We start from the raw sequence: 14093 nt of genomic DNA, 5'->3' as shown, positions 1-14093 counted from the left end.
TACTGGGAGCCAATGTAGGTCTTTTAGGACATGTTATGTGGTCCTGGCGGCTGCTGTCAGTCAGTGTAGCAGCCACATGCAGGATTAATTGTAGCTTTAATTTCTGTGCGGCAGTGGCTTCTTGTGGCCTGTAACTCTTCAACTGTGCTTTCCCCGTGTTTACAAGGTGGCATCCAAGCTTTATTCCTTGCCCAACCCGAGCACCCTTGTGTCCTTGAGGTTGGATTTCCTCCGCATCATCTGCAGCCATGAACACTACGTTACTCTGAATTTACCATGCAGCCTGTTGACACCCCCAGCATCCCCGTCACCTTCCGTGTCTTCCGCAACATCTCAGGTGAGCAGGGTGCCTAGAAAAGACATTGCTTGCCTTGTGGGAAGAACAACCCAGTGTGTGGTGGCAGCACTTGTAGAATGGGGTACCTTTTCCAAGTACTGTTCTGCTTTGAATGTAGGTTGTCCTTTGGTGCTCATTTGTATAATCAGCATGCAGACTCGCTGAGGAAAGTGCTTTAAATCAGGCTTCCTCAAACTCGGCCCTCTAGATGTTTTGAGACAACGATTCCCATCATCCCTGACCACTGGTCCTGCTAGCTAGGGATCATGGGAGTTGTAGGCCAAAAACATCTGGAGGGCCGAGTTTGAGGAAGCCTGCTTTGAATTATATGGGTGCTGGACAACCAGGAGAACAGAGAATCTCCTAGGGAAAGGCAAGCACCATTTTGAGCATAGCACCTCTAGCTTTACTGGATAAAGCCAGCCAAGTTGAATGGCAGAGGACTAGATGGTATAGCACTCACCAAGCATCCTAAGGTCACTGTCCACCACAATAATTAAGAGCCTTTTCAGAAAACCTTTTTCAACCTTTTTCCACTTGTGGTTGTTGTGTCCTGTTGAGATCAACTATTGGGTAAGAATAAGAAGACTGATTTACTCTTATTATAAGGCTTGCACTTAAAAACAATTATTGTTTGTTTGTTTTTTACACAAAATGGAGGGAATTTGTCTCATGTGGTTGTTACAGCATAAATGCTCTATGCAAAATGCTGTAGAGCTTAGATAATTCCAATTTTTGAAAGAATGTGAACCGCATGCAATTCATGACCAAGCATACCTGTTGCATACAAATTAAATAAGGTGAATGGAAAGCAAATCTATATTGCACATTTTAATATTGCACATTATTGGAGCAGTAAAACATAACTCACAGCAGGTATACTATATGTATATGAAGATAATTTAAGTTGTGCATAACTGTGTGTACTGCTTGTATATTTCATGCTCCTTGACTTTGTATTTAAGTTTTGAGGAGGAGGAGGAGGAGGATGGAAAAAACTTTATCATAGGGATGTGATTCTATATTCAGAGGTGTAGCTCATGAATTGGGAAAATTCTGGCTTCACTTACTGGAAATACAGAAAAATAGAGAGCAGTGTTTGTGAGAGCTTAGCAGAGTGTATGTGGAGTCTTTCGGAGTTCTGTAAATAAAAGTCTTAAGTTTGTTATACAAGACTCTTGTTTACAGTTGCTCCAGCCACATTTATAGGATTACCCAAATGGTCTGTTAGTAAAATGTAACCTGTCCGGAGGACAGTGCAGTCTATATGTTGCAGTCTGAAATACATACAATAAAACTTAACAAAGGTTGGTGTTTGTTTCCATAACAGAGTTCTGGTTTCTCAACGAATGTCCAAGACCAGAAGATTGCAAATATGTTTGAACTGTCCGTGCCTTTCCGCCAGCAGCACTACTTGTCAGGCCTGGTGCTTACTGAGCTGACTGTCATTTTGGATCCTGATGCAGAAGGGTGAGTTTTACAATTATTCTGGGCGGGATGGAATAATTCAAAGAAGATCTAATGTTTCACAAGCAGAATTCTGCCTTAGGCAGGGCTGTGTTCAAATGTGATATTAGAGGGAAAAGAAAGGAAACAGGTTCTTCCTCAAGTCCCAGCCGCTCTCCAGCTCAGCACCTCTGCTTTGATTGCTATCCAAAGATCTTTCCTACCAGAGCAGCCTTTTTATATCAGTATTATGGGCAGCCATGTATATACAGGGTGAGAGTGTAGGCTTCTCCATAAACATAGTCACTTTCATGGTGTTCCATCTACCACAAGATTGAATTCAGTGCTAGTTCTACTGAGCATAGACCCACTGAAGCTGATGGACATGGCTAATTTAGGTTTATTAATTTCAGCAGGTTACAACCCATAGAGTCAATGAGAACCCTATTGGTGCATGGAGCTCTGGATCACAGCCAAAGCGTAGTAGTATTAAGATTTGATTGCCATAGACCTGGACACTAATTTCCTCTTTGAAACTAATTGTGTTCATGCGGGTTATTAAAAATCTGACCGTTTCCGTTAACCCCAGCTACAAAGGGGTGTGTGGTCCCTGCCCTCAAATCTGCAGGCAGATTTGCAACTCTGTAATTGGCTTACATTTATGTTATAGATAACCCCATCTGGCAAATAGAAGGTCTGTGTTTTTAATGTGGTTTCTGATTCCCCAAGCAGCCTGTTGTAGTGCCTTGTAAATAAAAGCACCTCTTTGCATGTGTGTAGTCTTCAGCACGTGGATATTTAGGTTGCAAGCCACACTTCCGGATCATCACAAGTTATGGTGGCCACCAGGGACTCTGGATGCAGCAACTAAGGCAAAGATGCAGAAGTCTGATAAGAAATTTACAAAATGGAGCAAAGAGGCAGGAAGTGGTAAGGGAGCCATAGCAACCAAGTATATAGCCGGCAGGAGAAAAAGGAAAAGTAGAGGCATCTATAAGCAACCCCTGCTCCCATTGACTGGGCTTTGGGAGAACCACCATTGGTCGTCCTTCTGCTTATTGACCCATTACTTTCACTATGCTGGTTGACTGAAAAGCATTTGCTCCATTGATCTGTGTGGAGACAGGAGAGAAGCATCTGTAAAACTGGTTCACACCTTTAGCTCCTGCAAAGGTGGTGGGAGCTAAATCCATGTTTGAGGGCCACTTGGCTAATGTTAAAGGGTTTGCATATCAACAAATCCTGTTTCAGTGGTTAAACCAGGGGCCATGAAATTGCCAGCTCCATGACCATGATTCATTTACCACTTCACTGCAGGTGACAAAACACTGGCATCTTTTAATACAGGGGTGCAACTGTAAGACACACTGCACACACAGACAAAAGCAGTATCAGTAAGCGTAAGCGTGTTGGTGTAAGTGTATTGGTGTAGGTGTGTGTTTACCAAGTCTTATCTGCTCTAAAACTATTAACTAATCCTTCCAACCCTACTCATATCTTAACAGTTTGTTTGGATTGCATAAGAAAGTCATCAACATGGTACACAACTTGCTGTCCAGCCATGACTCCGACCCACGGTACTCTGACCCACAGGTAAAGGCCCGGGTGGCTACACTGTACCTGCCTCTGATTGGTGTGATCATGGAGAGTGTGCCCCAGCTGTATGATTTCACAGGTATTTCATATGCTTTTTCCCCCCTTTTGCATTAAGAAAAATGGCAGATTAACTGCCAGACATGTTGTGCTGCTCCCTGAGTTCTGTCTTTCACTTGAACAAATAACTTAAAAACAAACCAAGGGATTCCTCAGTGACATCCAGGAAATGAGTGCTTAAATCTTCAGGAAATTTGCATCAGCGATTAAATTTTGCACATAGTCCCAAAGCTACACAGAGCAGAATGTGTGCCAATGTCTTCTCCACTGACCTGTTGCTATCTCATGTTGAGTTCTTACTTATTTTATTTCTAACACACACACACACACACACACACACACACACACACACCCCTTTTCATCTAAATGTAATGTCAAGTTGGAATACAGTCACATCAATAATAAAGCACAACAAAAATAAAACCCACAGCAATTGAGCTTTAATGGCAGATGCAGTCAGATCTGGGCCAATTAATCAGATCCCCTCCAAGCCTTGCTGAAAAAGAAATTTAGTGGATAGTGGGCCTCATACAAGATGATAATTGAGTGGGCTCACTGACTGAAATGTTGGGTTTGTCTGTACACCAGTATTTTAACAGCCTTGAAATGCAAGATACAGTTCTGCTGTTTAAGCTAAGCACATCTAACTTTACAAATTTTCTGTATGGAATTGGTGTTGGTCCCAGATTTTGAAAGGCCCTTGAGCAAGAAGTCCACTTTCCTGCCAGTGTGTCCATTCCCTGTCCATTTACCTTAGATCTCTGGGCCCAGTTTGTACCATAGTCCAGGAGTATAGTTTTCCTTCTCCTTGTTCTTGTTACTGTTGGCATGCCTGAGGAGGCCAGGGAACAGGCAACAACAACGAGGAAGAGGAGGAGAACTAGGGATCTCTAGGGGTCACAGTGGGGCACCAGCTAGAATGGCAGCTGCCCTACGATGCCAACTCCTGACAACAAACCTACAGTGCTGGACTGCATAGAAGGAGGCAGGTTCATATGTTTCTATTGACAAACTGTTTGCATGATTGGTATTCTAAACCCAGGGAAAGAGGCAATGCTACACTTTCATCCAGATAACTTATGAGTGTACCTTGAACATAGCTTTACTTGCTCACTTGCAGTCCAGTGTGAAAGGCGTTATTACTGCTTAGCCTCCAAGTTCAACAATACTTAAGGGAAACATTTGGGAGGGTGGTAGCTGAGTGGGATAACCTTGTTGCAGTGGTGATTCATTGGGAATTGCTTGTTTCTCTACAGAAAACCACAACCAGCGTGGGCGGCCAAGCTGCACAGCAGTGGAGGACTATGAGAGCGAGGGTGGAAGCATGATAAGCCAGACAGTTGCCATGGCTATTGCAGGAACCTCCGTCCCGCAACTCACCCGTCCCAGCAGTTTTCTCCTAACATCATCGGTATAGAGAAGTGTTTTTCCTCTAGAACGCCTGTGAACAGACAAATGTGCATGTCCTGTGTTTGTAAGGCAGCAAGAGTGGGTGGCAGTCCTGATCACAGAACAGATGGCACTACTCTCTCTTGGAACATAGAGGGTGGGTGGGAGGAGGTGACAGATAGATTGCGCTGCAGCAAAATTATCTCTGTTCCTGGGAGATAGTGGTGTAATAATAAACTCTTTGGCTGCACATCAAGATTTAAAACCTTGCTTCTCCATTGTGAAACACATTGGGGGGGATGTATTTTTAGTTAAAATTCAGAGGACTTGCATTAGGTCTGTTCAATCAGTTTGAGTATTTTGGTGCCTACTGATGTCTATCCTGTGTGGATATTGTGTGCTCCTTTAGATGGCTTAGCATTTTATTTTTTAAAAAATGTGTGTTTTATACTTCATTATTTCAAATCACTTCAGGATAGCAGTGTGAAGCAATGGTTAAAATGTAGCAAACTACCTAAACTATTTAATTAATTAATTTTAAATGGATTTCTATTCCATTTTTAAATATATTTCTCAAGAAAGCAAATGATAGATAGATAGATAGATAGATAGATAGATAGATAGATAGATAGATAGATAGATGATAGATAGATGATAGATAGATGATAGATGGATGGATAGATAGATAGATAGATAGATAGATAGATAGATAGATAGATAGATAGATAGATAGATAGATGATAGATAGATAGATGTAGATAGATAGAATTGAAGTGATATATAGTTCACAGTGATCCATGTACTTAAAACCAGTGTAATAATTACAATAATGTTATTATTTCTATAACATGGCTGTCCCATAGAATATTTAAAGCACAATAAAACATACAAATAATAATAATTAATAATTAAAATAAATTCAACCAAACTCCTTCCAGAAGAACAGAAGAGTAGCTGGTTGAGTAATATTCCAAACAGAAGAAGTGGTCCTGATTCTAACTGGTTATTCCTGTGTATTCAGACAAATAGGCAACATTCAACATTTTCAGCCGAGTCAAGTCGGAACCTTCTCATCTGCCTTTTGTGGGTCCTGAAGAACGCTGATGAAAGTGTCCTACAAAAATGGTTCACGGACCTTTCTGTGCTGCAGCTTAATCGTTTACTGGATTTGCTCTACCTCTGTGTTTCTTGCTTCGAATACAAGGTATAGTAGCAGCGAGACAATTATGCTCACACGCTTTTCAGAGAAGTGAAGCAGTACAGGCATAAAGCAGTTTACATGTGTCCGATTGATGCGTGATCATGCACATGCTCATCGCTGCCAGCCTAGAAGCGGCCGAAACATGGGGCAGGGCAAGTTTGGCTTATTCATGCTCTGTCAACATACGCAGGGGTCAGGAACAGCACCCTCACACAAAATGGTTGCCGCTGAATTCAGAACCACACAACCATTACTCAGTTAAAAGTGGATCTTCTAATAATGTTTCCTTCGTGTTTCTCACCCTTTAAGTCTCCACCAAACCAAATTCCCATCAGAAAGGGAAACTGAATTCCAGTTTTTGAGCTTCTAGAGTCTTTGCCCTGCTTTGCTCAGCATACAGTCCTTGGTTGGGATTGTACCCACTGAACATTCTTGAGAGCCATTGAGTTAGTACCATCTCCTCCCTGTTTGCTGGGAAGGGTCTTTCTCCGCTTTGCTGAAGGAACAACTGATTGATTCCCATTTCTCCATGATTCACAATTCTCTAGTTAGCCAAGGATAGACAAGAAAGCAAACGTAGGATGATTCAACACTACCAGTGCTATTTTTCCTGGGAAAACAAGGTACCGGAACTTACCATGAATGCTTCCCTCATTCTTTTAGAATGACAGTGGCGTCCCACCTGAGAAGTGCCGGAACTGAGTTCCGGCAAGTTCCAACTGAAAAAGAAGCCCTGAATGCTAGAAATATATACCACTTTGTAGCAAGTTTAACTGTCTTAGCTTCCCCCAAAAGAAAGATTAGAAGTAGAATTTGTGGATACTGCAAATTCTGTGTTAGATATAGGAAGCTGCCTAAATAATTTGCTTTATTTCTGTATTAAATTATAATGGGCTTTCTTTGTTTTTAAAAAGGGCTGACTTGTTTTATGTTCTATTCTCTTTCTTGTGAACTGTTCAGGGTAAGAAAGTGTTTGAAAGAATGAACAGCCTGACATTTAAGAAATCAAAAGACATGAGAGCCAAACTTGAAGAAGCTATACTTGGCAGCATCGGGGCGAGGCAAGAAATGGTACGGCGAAGCAGGGGACAGCTGGGTAAGTTGACGCTTTCCCCTGACAGAAGGGGCTGAAATGGGAGGCCCCCTTCATGCACTGTGCTAAGGCAGCTCTGTGTGATGGACAGGGAGAGCGGCCGCAGTCCTCCTGCAAGCATTGACCTCTGCAGTGAGAAGGCAGGCCAAGCAAAGCAAATCTGCCTTGTGCAGGCTCAGGCTGAATGCCAGAAAGAGGCAGAGCTTGGATGTTGCTTCAGCAGCGGTCGGCCTCCAACTGAGTCCTGTATAGGAGCAGTGATTCAGTCCGCTTTTCATGAAAGCTGCCCCATGCCAGCAGTCCTTTACTCTGACAGGGCAGGGGAAACATTGGTTGTACTGGGCCCTCTGCAGTGGAGCCCTCTGGAGTCAGCGATGTGGCATTCCTTGATACCGAGCTAGCCTTGAATTTATGAATAGTAAACTATCCTGATAGTGTTAATGAGATATTATAGTACAAAGGTGGGGAACCTCAGACTCGAGGGCCAAATATAGCTCTTCAAACCTGTACATTTGGTCCTAAAGGCTCCCTCCAGGTGATGCCCCATTCAGGACCCTGGCTCTCACTGACCGTACTCCGCACTTCTTTGCGTGTCCTTGCATTTTGATGGTTCCTTTTACTACAGTGGTACCTCGGGTTAAGTACTTAATTCGTTCCAGAGGTCCGTTCTTAACCTGAAACCTGAAGCACCACTTTAGCTAATAGGGCCTCCTGCTGCCGCCGTGCTGCCGGAGCACTATTTCTGTTCTCATCCTAAAGCAAAGTTCTTAACCTGAGGTAATATTTCTGGGTTAGCGGAGTCTGTAACCTGAAGCATATGTAACCTAAGGCACCACTGTATTTGGATGGAATTGTGTATGTGTAAAACCAGTGTCTCTCCTCCACATTTTGTGTGCGTGTGACTGAAATGTAGCCTACTGTACAAAGGGAAATGTTACATCTGTTGTCCAGCTCCCTTTTTTCTCAGGCCCCTGGTCCACCCCTGGTGTGTGGCCCCTGGAAGGGTGTTTATGAAGGAATGTGGCCCTTCAGTTGAAAAAGGTTTCCTTCTCTTGTTTTGGTAGATAGTGTTGATTTACTCACACGTTTGCTTGGAAGCTGGTTCATTTTGTATTGAAAGGATTAGTTAACACTGATGATAATTAATTTTAAAGTGCAATAATCATTTAATGTGAGGTTAACCATTCATTGTGTGCGAAGGGTGTAGTCATGATACCTCATTTAATTCGTCAAACGCAGCAGTCAAAGATAAAAAAGTTAAAAGCAATTTTTTAAAACCTTTGCTTGGCAGAAAGAAGTCCTTCCGGGAGTGCCTTTGGAAGTCAAGAGAACCTGAGATGGAGAAAGGATATGACTCACTGGCGACAGAACACGGAAAAACTTGACAAGTAATGCTACCTTACCCAAAATAATAATATAATAATAATTTATTATTTATACCCCACCCATCTGGCTGGGTTTCCCCAGCCACTCTGGGCGGCTTCCAACAGAACACTAAAATACAATAACCTATTAAACATTAAAAGCTTCCCTAAACAGGGCTGCCTTCAGATGTCTTCTAAAAGTTTGGTAGTTATTTTTCTCTTTGACATCTGGTGGGAGGGCGTTCTACAGGGCTGGCGCCACAACCAAGAAGGCCCTCTGCCTGGTACCCAAACATTTTAACGCTGAAATGGCCAGTTGGCCAAGATAGGGACTGCCTTGCTCCTCACAGTATGAGCAGGTCTGGACCTGAACTGAGATAGGACTAACCTCATAAGAATAGTGCTATCACACACGTGCGTTGTTTATTTCAAAGAAAAGGAGGGTGCAATCCTACACCCACTTCCCTGGTAGTAAGTGTCATTAAACTCAATGGGACTTGCTCCTGACTAGACTTGTATCGGATTGTGCTGTAAGGGAAGATGACCAATGCACTGATAAGACGGCTATAGGATGCTTTAAGTTGCAGCCAAGAGTAACTAGGTGTAATTGCATGTGTGCCATCGGTCACTTACTCCATTAGAGCATTCTGGAGTTCTCCAAGCTGACTCCTCTCCTACCCTAATCCATCACTTTGATTATTTTTCCCACATGTGCTGTGTTTTTAGAAGCCACAAACCAGCCAGGTACTGTAGCTCTGGTGTACTGCTGTGTTTAATTTTTCCCCTGTTGTGCGTTTGTACTTTTGCTATTGCAATTCTGGCTTTTGGCGCTTGGCAGCAGCTTTGTATGCCTGCCTGTGACTTCAGTGGTTCCTTTTGTTGTACGAGTGCCTGCTGGGGTTTGAAATGGTTGGGGTGGGGTGTTGGTTAGGTGTAGGACTTACGGTTGCAGCTTTGCTTGGCATGCTTTTTGTCTTCTAATAAGGCTCTGAGTGCAGGTTTTGTTTGACTGAGGTGCTTTGCAGAAGGTCTGTGGGTTTGTTTGTTTTTTGCAACATGACCTGGCTGTGAAGTGTGAGGGTGTTTGTGTGTATGCTGCTACAGGATGTCCCTTTCCCCCCGCATAGCGCTGGGCACGTCTGAACTTTGGTGTGAAAATTGCAGTTCCCTGACAGTCCAATTAACATTACATCTTTTTGATGTAGTCTTAATTTGATCCCGGTAAAAGTTCTGGAGATGTTTGGTTAAAGGGTCCACCAGCCAAAATGCAAAAAGGTCACATGGCGTATAATCTGGAGGCAGGAATAAACTAGAGATCTGTAGATCTCCTTTTAAGAATTCTAGAGCACTCTCCTTTTCAAAGCCTTTGCAGCACCTGCAAGACCAGGGCATTCACTGCCTTCTGTACAATTCAGTTTTGCCTAGCACAATGTGAGTGTATGGACAGTGCTCTTAAAACAGATTTAGCCCTGGAGATGCTCATCCTTGTGCAAGATCTCAGTCCAGCCTGCTGGTGCATCATCGTGTTTTGGGCTCCTGGACAGCTTTTTCCTTTTCTGCCGAAGGCTCTGTCTGGCTCAGAAATAAATGTGGCAAAATGTGGGAAAGGCGTGACTCAGTGGTAGTGCATATGCTTTGCATGTAGTAAGGTCCCAGGTACAAGCCCTGCCATCTCCAGGCTCTACAGAAGCTTTCTCTTCATGTAAGGACTGCAATAGAAGTTGCCCTTGCGCGCACGCACACACCCCTAGAGGGAAGGAGGATCTTGATGCTCCTACTAGGATTTTTAGCAGGCAGCTAGTATTGACCAATTGAATTATTATTATTATTATTATTATTATTAGTTTATTATCATTCCCTGCCCATTTAGCTGGGTTGCCCCAGCCACTCTGGCCAGCTTCCAACACATACTTCAATGGAAGTCAAGTGGAATAATTAGGACTAAATTCCACTTTTCCAACAATGTGCCCCTGCCCACCGTGCCAGTAAAAATGATGTTGGTTGGTCTGTTGCTAGCAGTGCATATTGTCTGCTCCAGATTGGTGCATACAGTAGCATGTTCTGCTACCATTTATGACAGATCATTGCCGGCTTTTGGGAAGCATGTATGGTGGGAAGCAGGACATCAGCAGGACGTTTCATACATCACATAGACATTTCCACTGGTACCTACTACCTAGTAATGTTCGCCCGAAATTTATTCTCTTAGCGCCACCATGTGTTCACATCATAAAGTGCCATGCTGTCTTCACTGATGTAAAGATGAATAAAAAGATACTCATTTTCTTCAGTGTAGCCCTAGTTTCCCTTACCAAACTGTGTTTCTGCAGCACACTTTGTAATTTTAATCCTTTGGCTTTCATGAGGAAACGGTGGGCACCATTAGCAGGGAAAGACCCCATAACTTTATGAAAGGGAAGATATATACAAATCGTGTTAGTTAGGATTCAAGTAACTACTTCAGGAAGAGCCATAGATCAGTGATAGTGCACATATTTTTCATGGAAGAAAAATCTCTTCGTTTTTCGAGAGAAGAGGGCTTCCTGAGACCTTGTCTCAGTTTGTCCATCCAGTAGGCTATTTTTCTTTGAAGAGCTGCCCCATTCCACATCACAAAATGCTGCTGAAAGTCTCCTCTGTTTTAGTAGGTTTTTGCCTGGTAGCACAGCAGGGACCCAAGCAACCTTCTGAATAGAAGTGGTTTGATAAGATTTGGGAGACCACAATTTCCTACAAACTTCGCAAGTGCAACAATCCCACTGAAAATTTTTAACAGTGCCATGGTTTCAATTTATCTTCAAGCTTCTCATCAGATTCCTATAAAATACAAACACACACACAATCTCAGCTGTTAAGTAACATCTCCTTAAGCAAGTGATGGGGAACCTGTGGTCCTTTGTATGTCAGTGGATCCCAACTCCCATAGGATCCAGCCACTATGGCCAACAGTTCGGGATGATGGGAGTTGTAGTCCAACAACATTGGGAGTGCCATGGGTCCCCCACTGCTGTTTTTCTCTCACTGTACTCCCAAGCCTATCACTAACATGCTAATGTGATTTCCTTTTTCTCTTTATCTTTTATTACTCTGCTCCTCATTTTGTTGCAAGCATTATTAGCTTTATTTCATCTTAAAGTTCTTATATCATGTAAGCCATTGGTCCATCCAGCCCAGTAATATCTGCTTTGATTGGCTGTGGATCTCTAGGATCACAGGCAGAGGCCCTTGACCATTGGCCATACTACCTGGGCCCTGATAGGAGCTGGTCTGATAACATCTGGAGGGCCAGAGGTTCCCCATCCCTGCTTTTGTACTGAGCCTGTTTTTGGTGGTTCCCGCTGCTAAAGTGTTCTGCTAGAGCATGGTGATTATCTGATAAGCAATCTTATTTCTCCAGCTACAACAAAAAAATTCTTTTCCTCATTTCTCCAAAGAAAATTTATTTTTAATGCTTTTTTAGATCACGGGCTGAGATAGAACATGAGGCTCTTATCGATGGCAACTTGGCAACGGAAGCAAATCTGATCATTTTGGATACTTTGGAGATAGTAGTCCAGGTGAGGATGATAAAGGCCATTTTACAACCTTCCCGGTGCTCTGAATGCCTGAAGAACGGATAGTAGGCAAGACTAGCAATGCCTCCTGTAGAAAGTGTATTCTGAAATGGCCATTCTCTCTCCATTGCACATGTTCCCTTTGCTGTGACCTCTGTCTACAACAGCCCTAAAGTTGACTTCCCCGCCTCTCTTTTTTCCATTGTCTTTGGTTACAGACGGTCTCCATGACCGAGTCCAAGGAAAGCATTCTTGGCGGAGTGCTGAAGGTTCTTTTACACAGCATGGCTTGCAACCAGAGCGCTCTTTACCTGCAGCATTGCTTTGCTACGCAGAGGGCCTTGGTGTCAAAGGTGAGTGTTCTGAGGATGGATAGGCAGCAGGGAGTTACAATTTCACTTCAGTATCCAACTTGTTTTCTGATTTGGAAAGTGTTGGACCTCCACAGTGGTTTCCGGCAAACTGCGGCTGATGATGGCCTCCTTTACTGGGAGCAGGCGTGCAACTGGGTCATGTTGAGCCCACGATGATTGCGGTGCGATTAATTTAACATTGTGTTGGTGTTTGGGGTGCAGCCACGACTGCTGAATGCTTGTCTCTCGCGCTGTCCTTCTAGTTCCCAGAACTGCTCTTTGAAGAGGAGACGGAGCAGTGTGCAGACTTATGCCTCCGACTCCTGCGCCACTGTAGCAGTAGCATCGGCACCATACGCTCGCATGCCAGCGCCTCCCTGTACCTCCTCATGAGGCAGAACTTTGAGATTGGGAATGTAAGTATAGCACTGGGGTGGGAAAGCCCTTTTGCAGCCAAAGGGCCACATTTTCTTCTGGGCAGTGTTTTGAGGGCCGTATGCCAGTGGTGGGCAGGGCAAGAGGGAAAAGTGGGTGGAGCAACAAATCTAAATTTTAGATTTGTACAGTAGGCTAGCTTTTGCACACACTTGCTCATCCCTTTGTGTCCTCCATCCAGACACAAGGACACATTCCATCCAAGCCTAAATACAATGAGGGTGATGCAGGGCCAGTGTGTGTGTGTGTGGGGGGGGGAGTATAGAGGACCAAATAAAGAGGGCTGGAGGGCCGCACTGAGGCCTCAGGCCTGAAGATACCCACCCCTGGTATAGTGTTTCTGCAAGCATGAGGTGCAATGCCTATCCAAACTGGTGCAAGAGAGGACAAGTGAGGAGCACTGATTTTTTGAGGGTCATATATTTTAAATGGGAATAGTCACACATGGACCAAAAGGCTTGTGTCATCTTTAAAGGAGAACACTTTAATCTGGAGTTAAACAGCTCAGCTATAAATTAATCATATGGGTGCATGGAGTTCTGACCAGACCCCTTCAGGAGAATCAAACATGTTTGCTGTACTTTTTGGTTTGGGACTGCGATGCCTATCAAGCTGGTGTTGTCACCTGACGTTATTGGCGCAGTAACAGTTTGTTTGTTTGTTTGTTTGTTTCAGAACTTTGCCAGAGTGAAAATGCAGGTGACCATGTCACTCTCATCTTTAGTAGGAACATCTCAGAATTTTAATGAGGAGTTTCTGAGACGTTCTCTGAAAACCATTTTGACCTATGCTGAAGAGGACCTGGAACTAAGGGAAACAACGTTCCCTGATCAGGTTAGGAGGAATAGTACTTGACGTAGATATGGGTTGTTTTATTTCCTTAAGACCCACAATTTTCAGCTTCCTTGCTTTTAGACTCAATAGGATGTTGATCCATATTGGAATTTCTGAGGATGCAAAACCTGAATGTGAACATGGAGTGATACATGAAAATGTAATCAGATTTTTTTTGGGGGGGGGGGAGCTTCAGGTCCCATAATCCTTGACCAATGGATTTGCTGACTGGGGCTGATGGGAGTTGAAGTCCAGCAACATCTGTGGGGCATCAGATTGGATAACCCTAGTATGGTTTTTGTGTGTGTGTGGTGAGGGTTTCTTTTGTATTTGTGTTGTGCTCTGCATCACTCTGAAATCCAATCTGGTGGAAGTTGGTCTAAAAATGTCTCACATAAAATAAAATAACAATAGATAAATTGTGTTAAGGTTCT

The 14093-nt window shown here is 43.5% G+C and overlaps 1 protein-coding gene across 15 annotated transcripts in view; it reads left to right on the top strand.

Annotated features, from left to right (window-relative positions):
• The window catches only part of DOCK7 (dedicator of cytokinesis 7), a 113362-nt gene that overhangs the window by 80717 nt on the left and 18552 nt on the right, over positions 1-14093 (top strand). For 9 of the 15 annotated variants that reach the window (XM_081915687.1, XM_081915683.1, XM_081915680.1 and 6 more), the window contains 12 exons: positions 167-337; positions 1668-1807; positions 3289-3458; positions 4693-4847; positions 5847-6029; positions 6987-7122; positions 8411-8507; positions 9210-9227; positions 11944-12040; positions 12256-12390; positions 12654-12806; positions 13501-13659. In XM_081915687.1, coding sequence (XP_081771813.1) covers positions 167-337; positions 1668-1807; positions 3289-3458; positions 4693-4847; positions 5847-6029; positions 6987-7122; positions 8411-8507; positions 9210-9227; positions 11944-12040; positions 12256-12390; positions 12654-12806; positions 13501-13659 — 1614 coding nt within the window. The remainder of the gene's footprint in view (positions 1-166; positions 338-1667; positions 1808-3288; positions 3459-4692; positions 4848-5846; positions 6030-6986; positions 7123-8410; positions 8508-9209; positions 9228-11943; positions 12041-12255; positions 12391-12653; positions 12807-13500; positions 13660-14093) is intronic. The other 6 variants (XM_081915675.1, XM_081915686.1, XM_081915684.1 and 3 more) reach the window with 1 other exon arrangement.

Source organism: Podarcis melisellensis (genome assembly GCF_964234715.1).
Source record: "Podarcis melisellensis genome assembly, chromosome: 6".
NCBI classification, from domain to species: Eukaryota; Metazoa; Chordata; class Lepidosauria; order Squamata; family Lacertidae; genus Podarcis; species Podarcis melisellensis.
The sequence above is the reverse complement of the archived record's forward strand: the minus strand, read 5'-3'. Positions and strand labels throughout refer to the sequence as shown.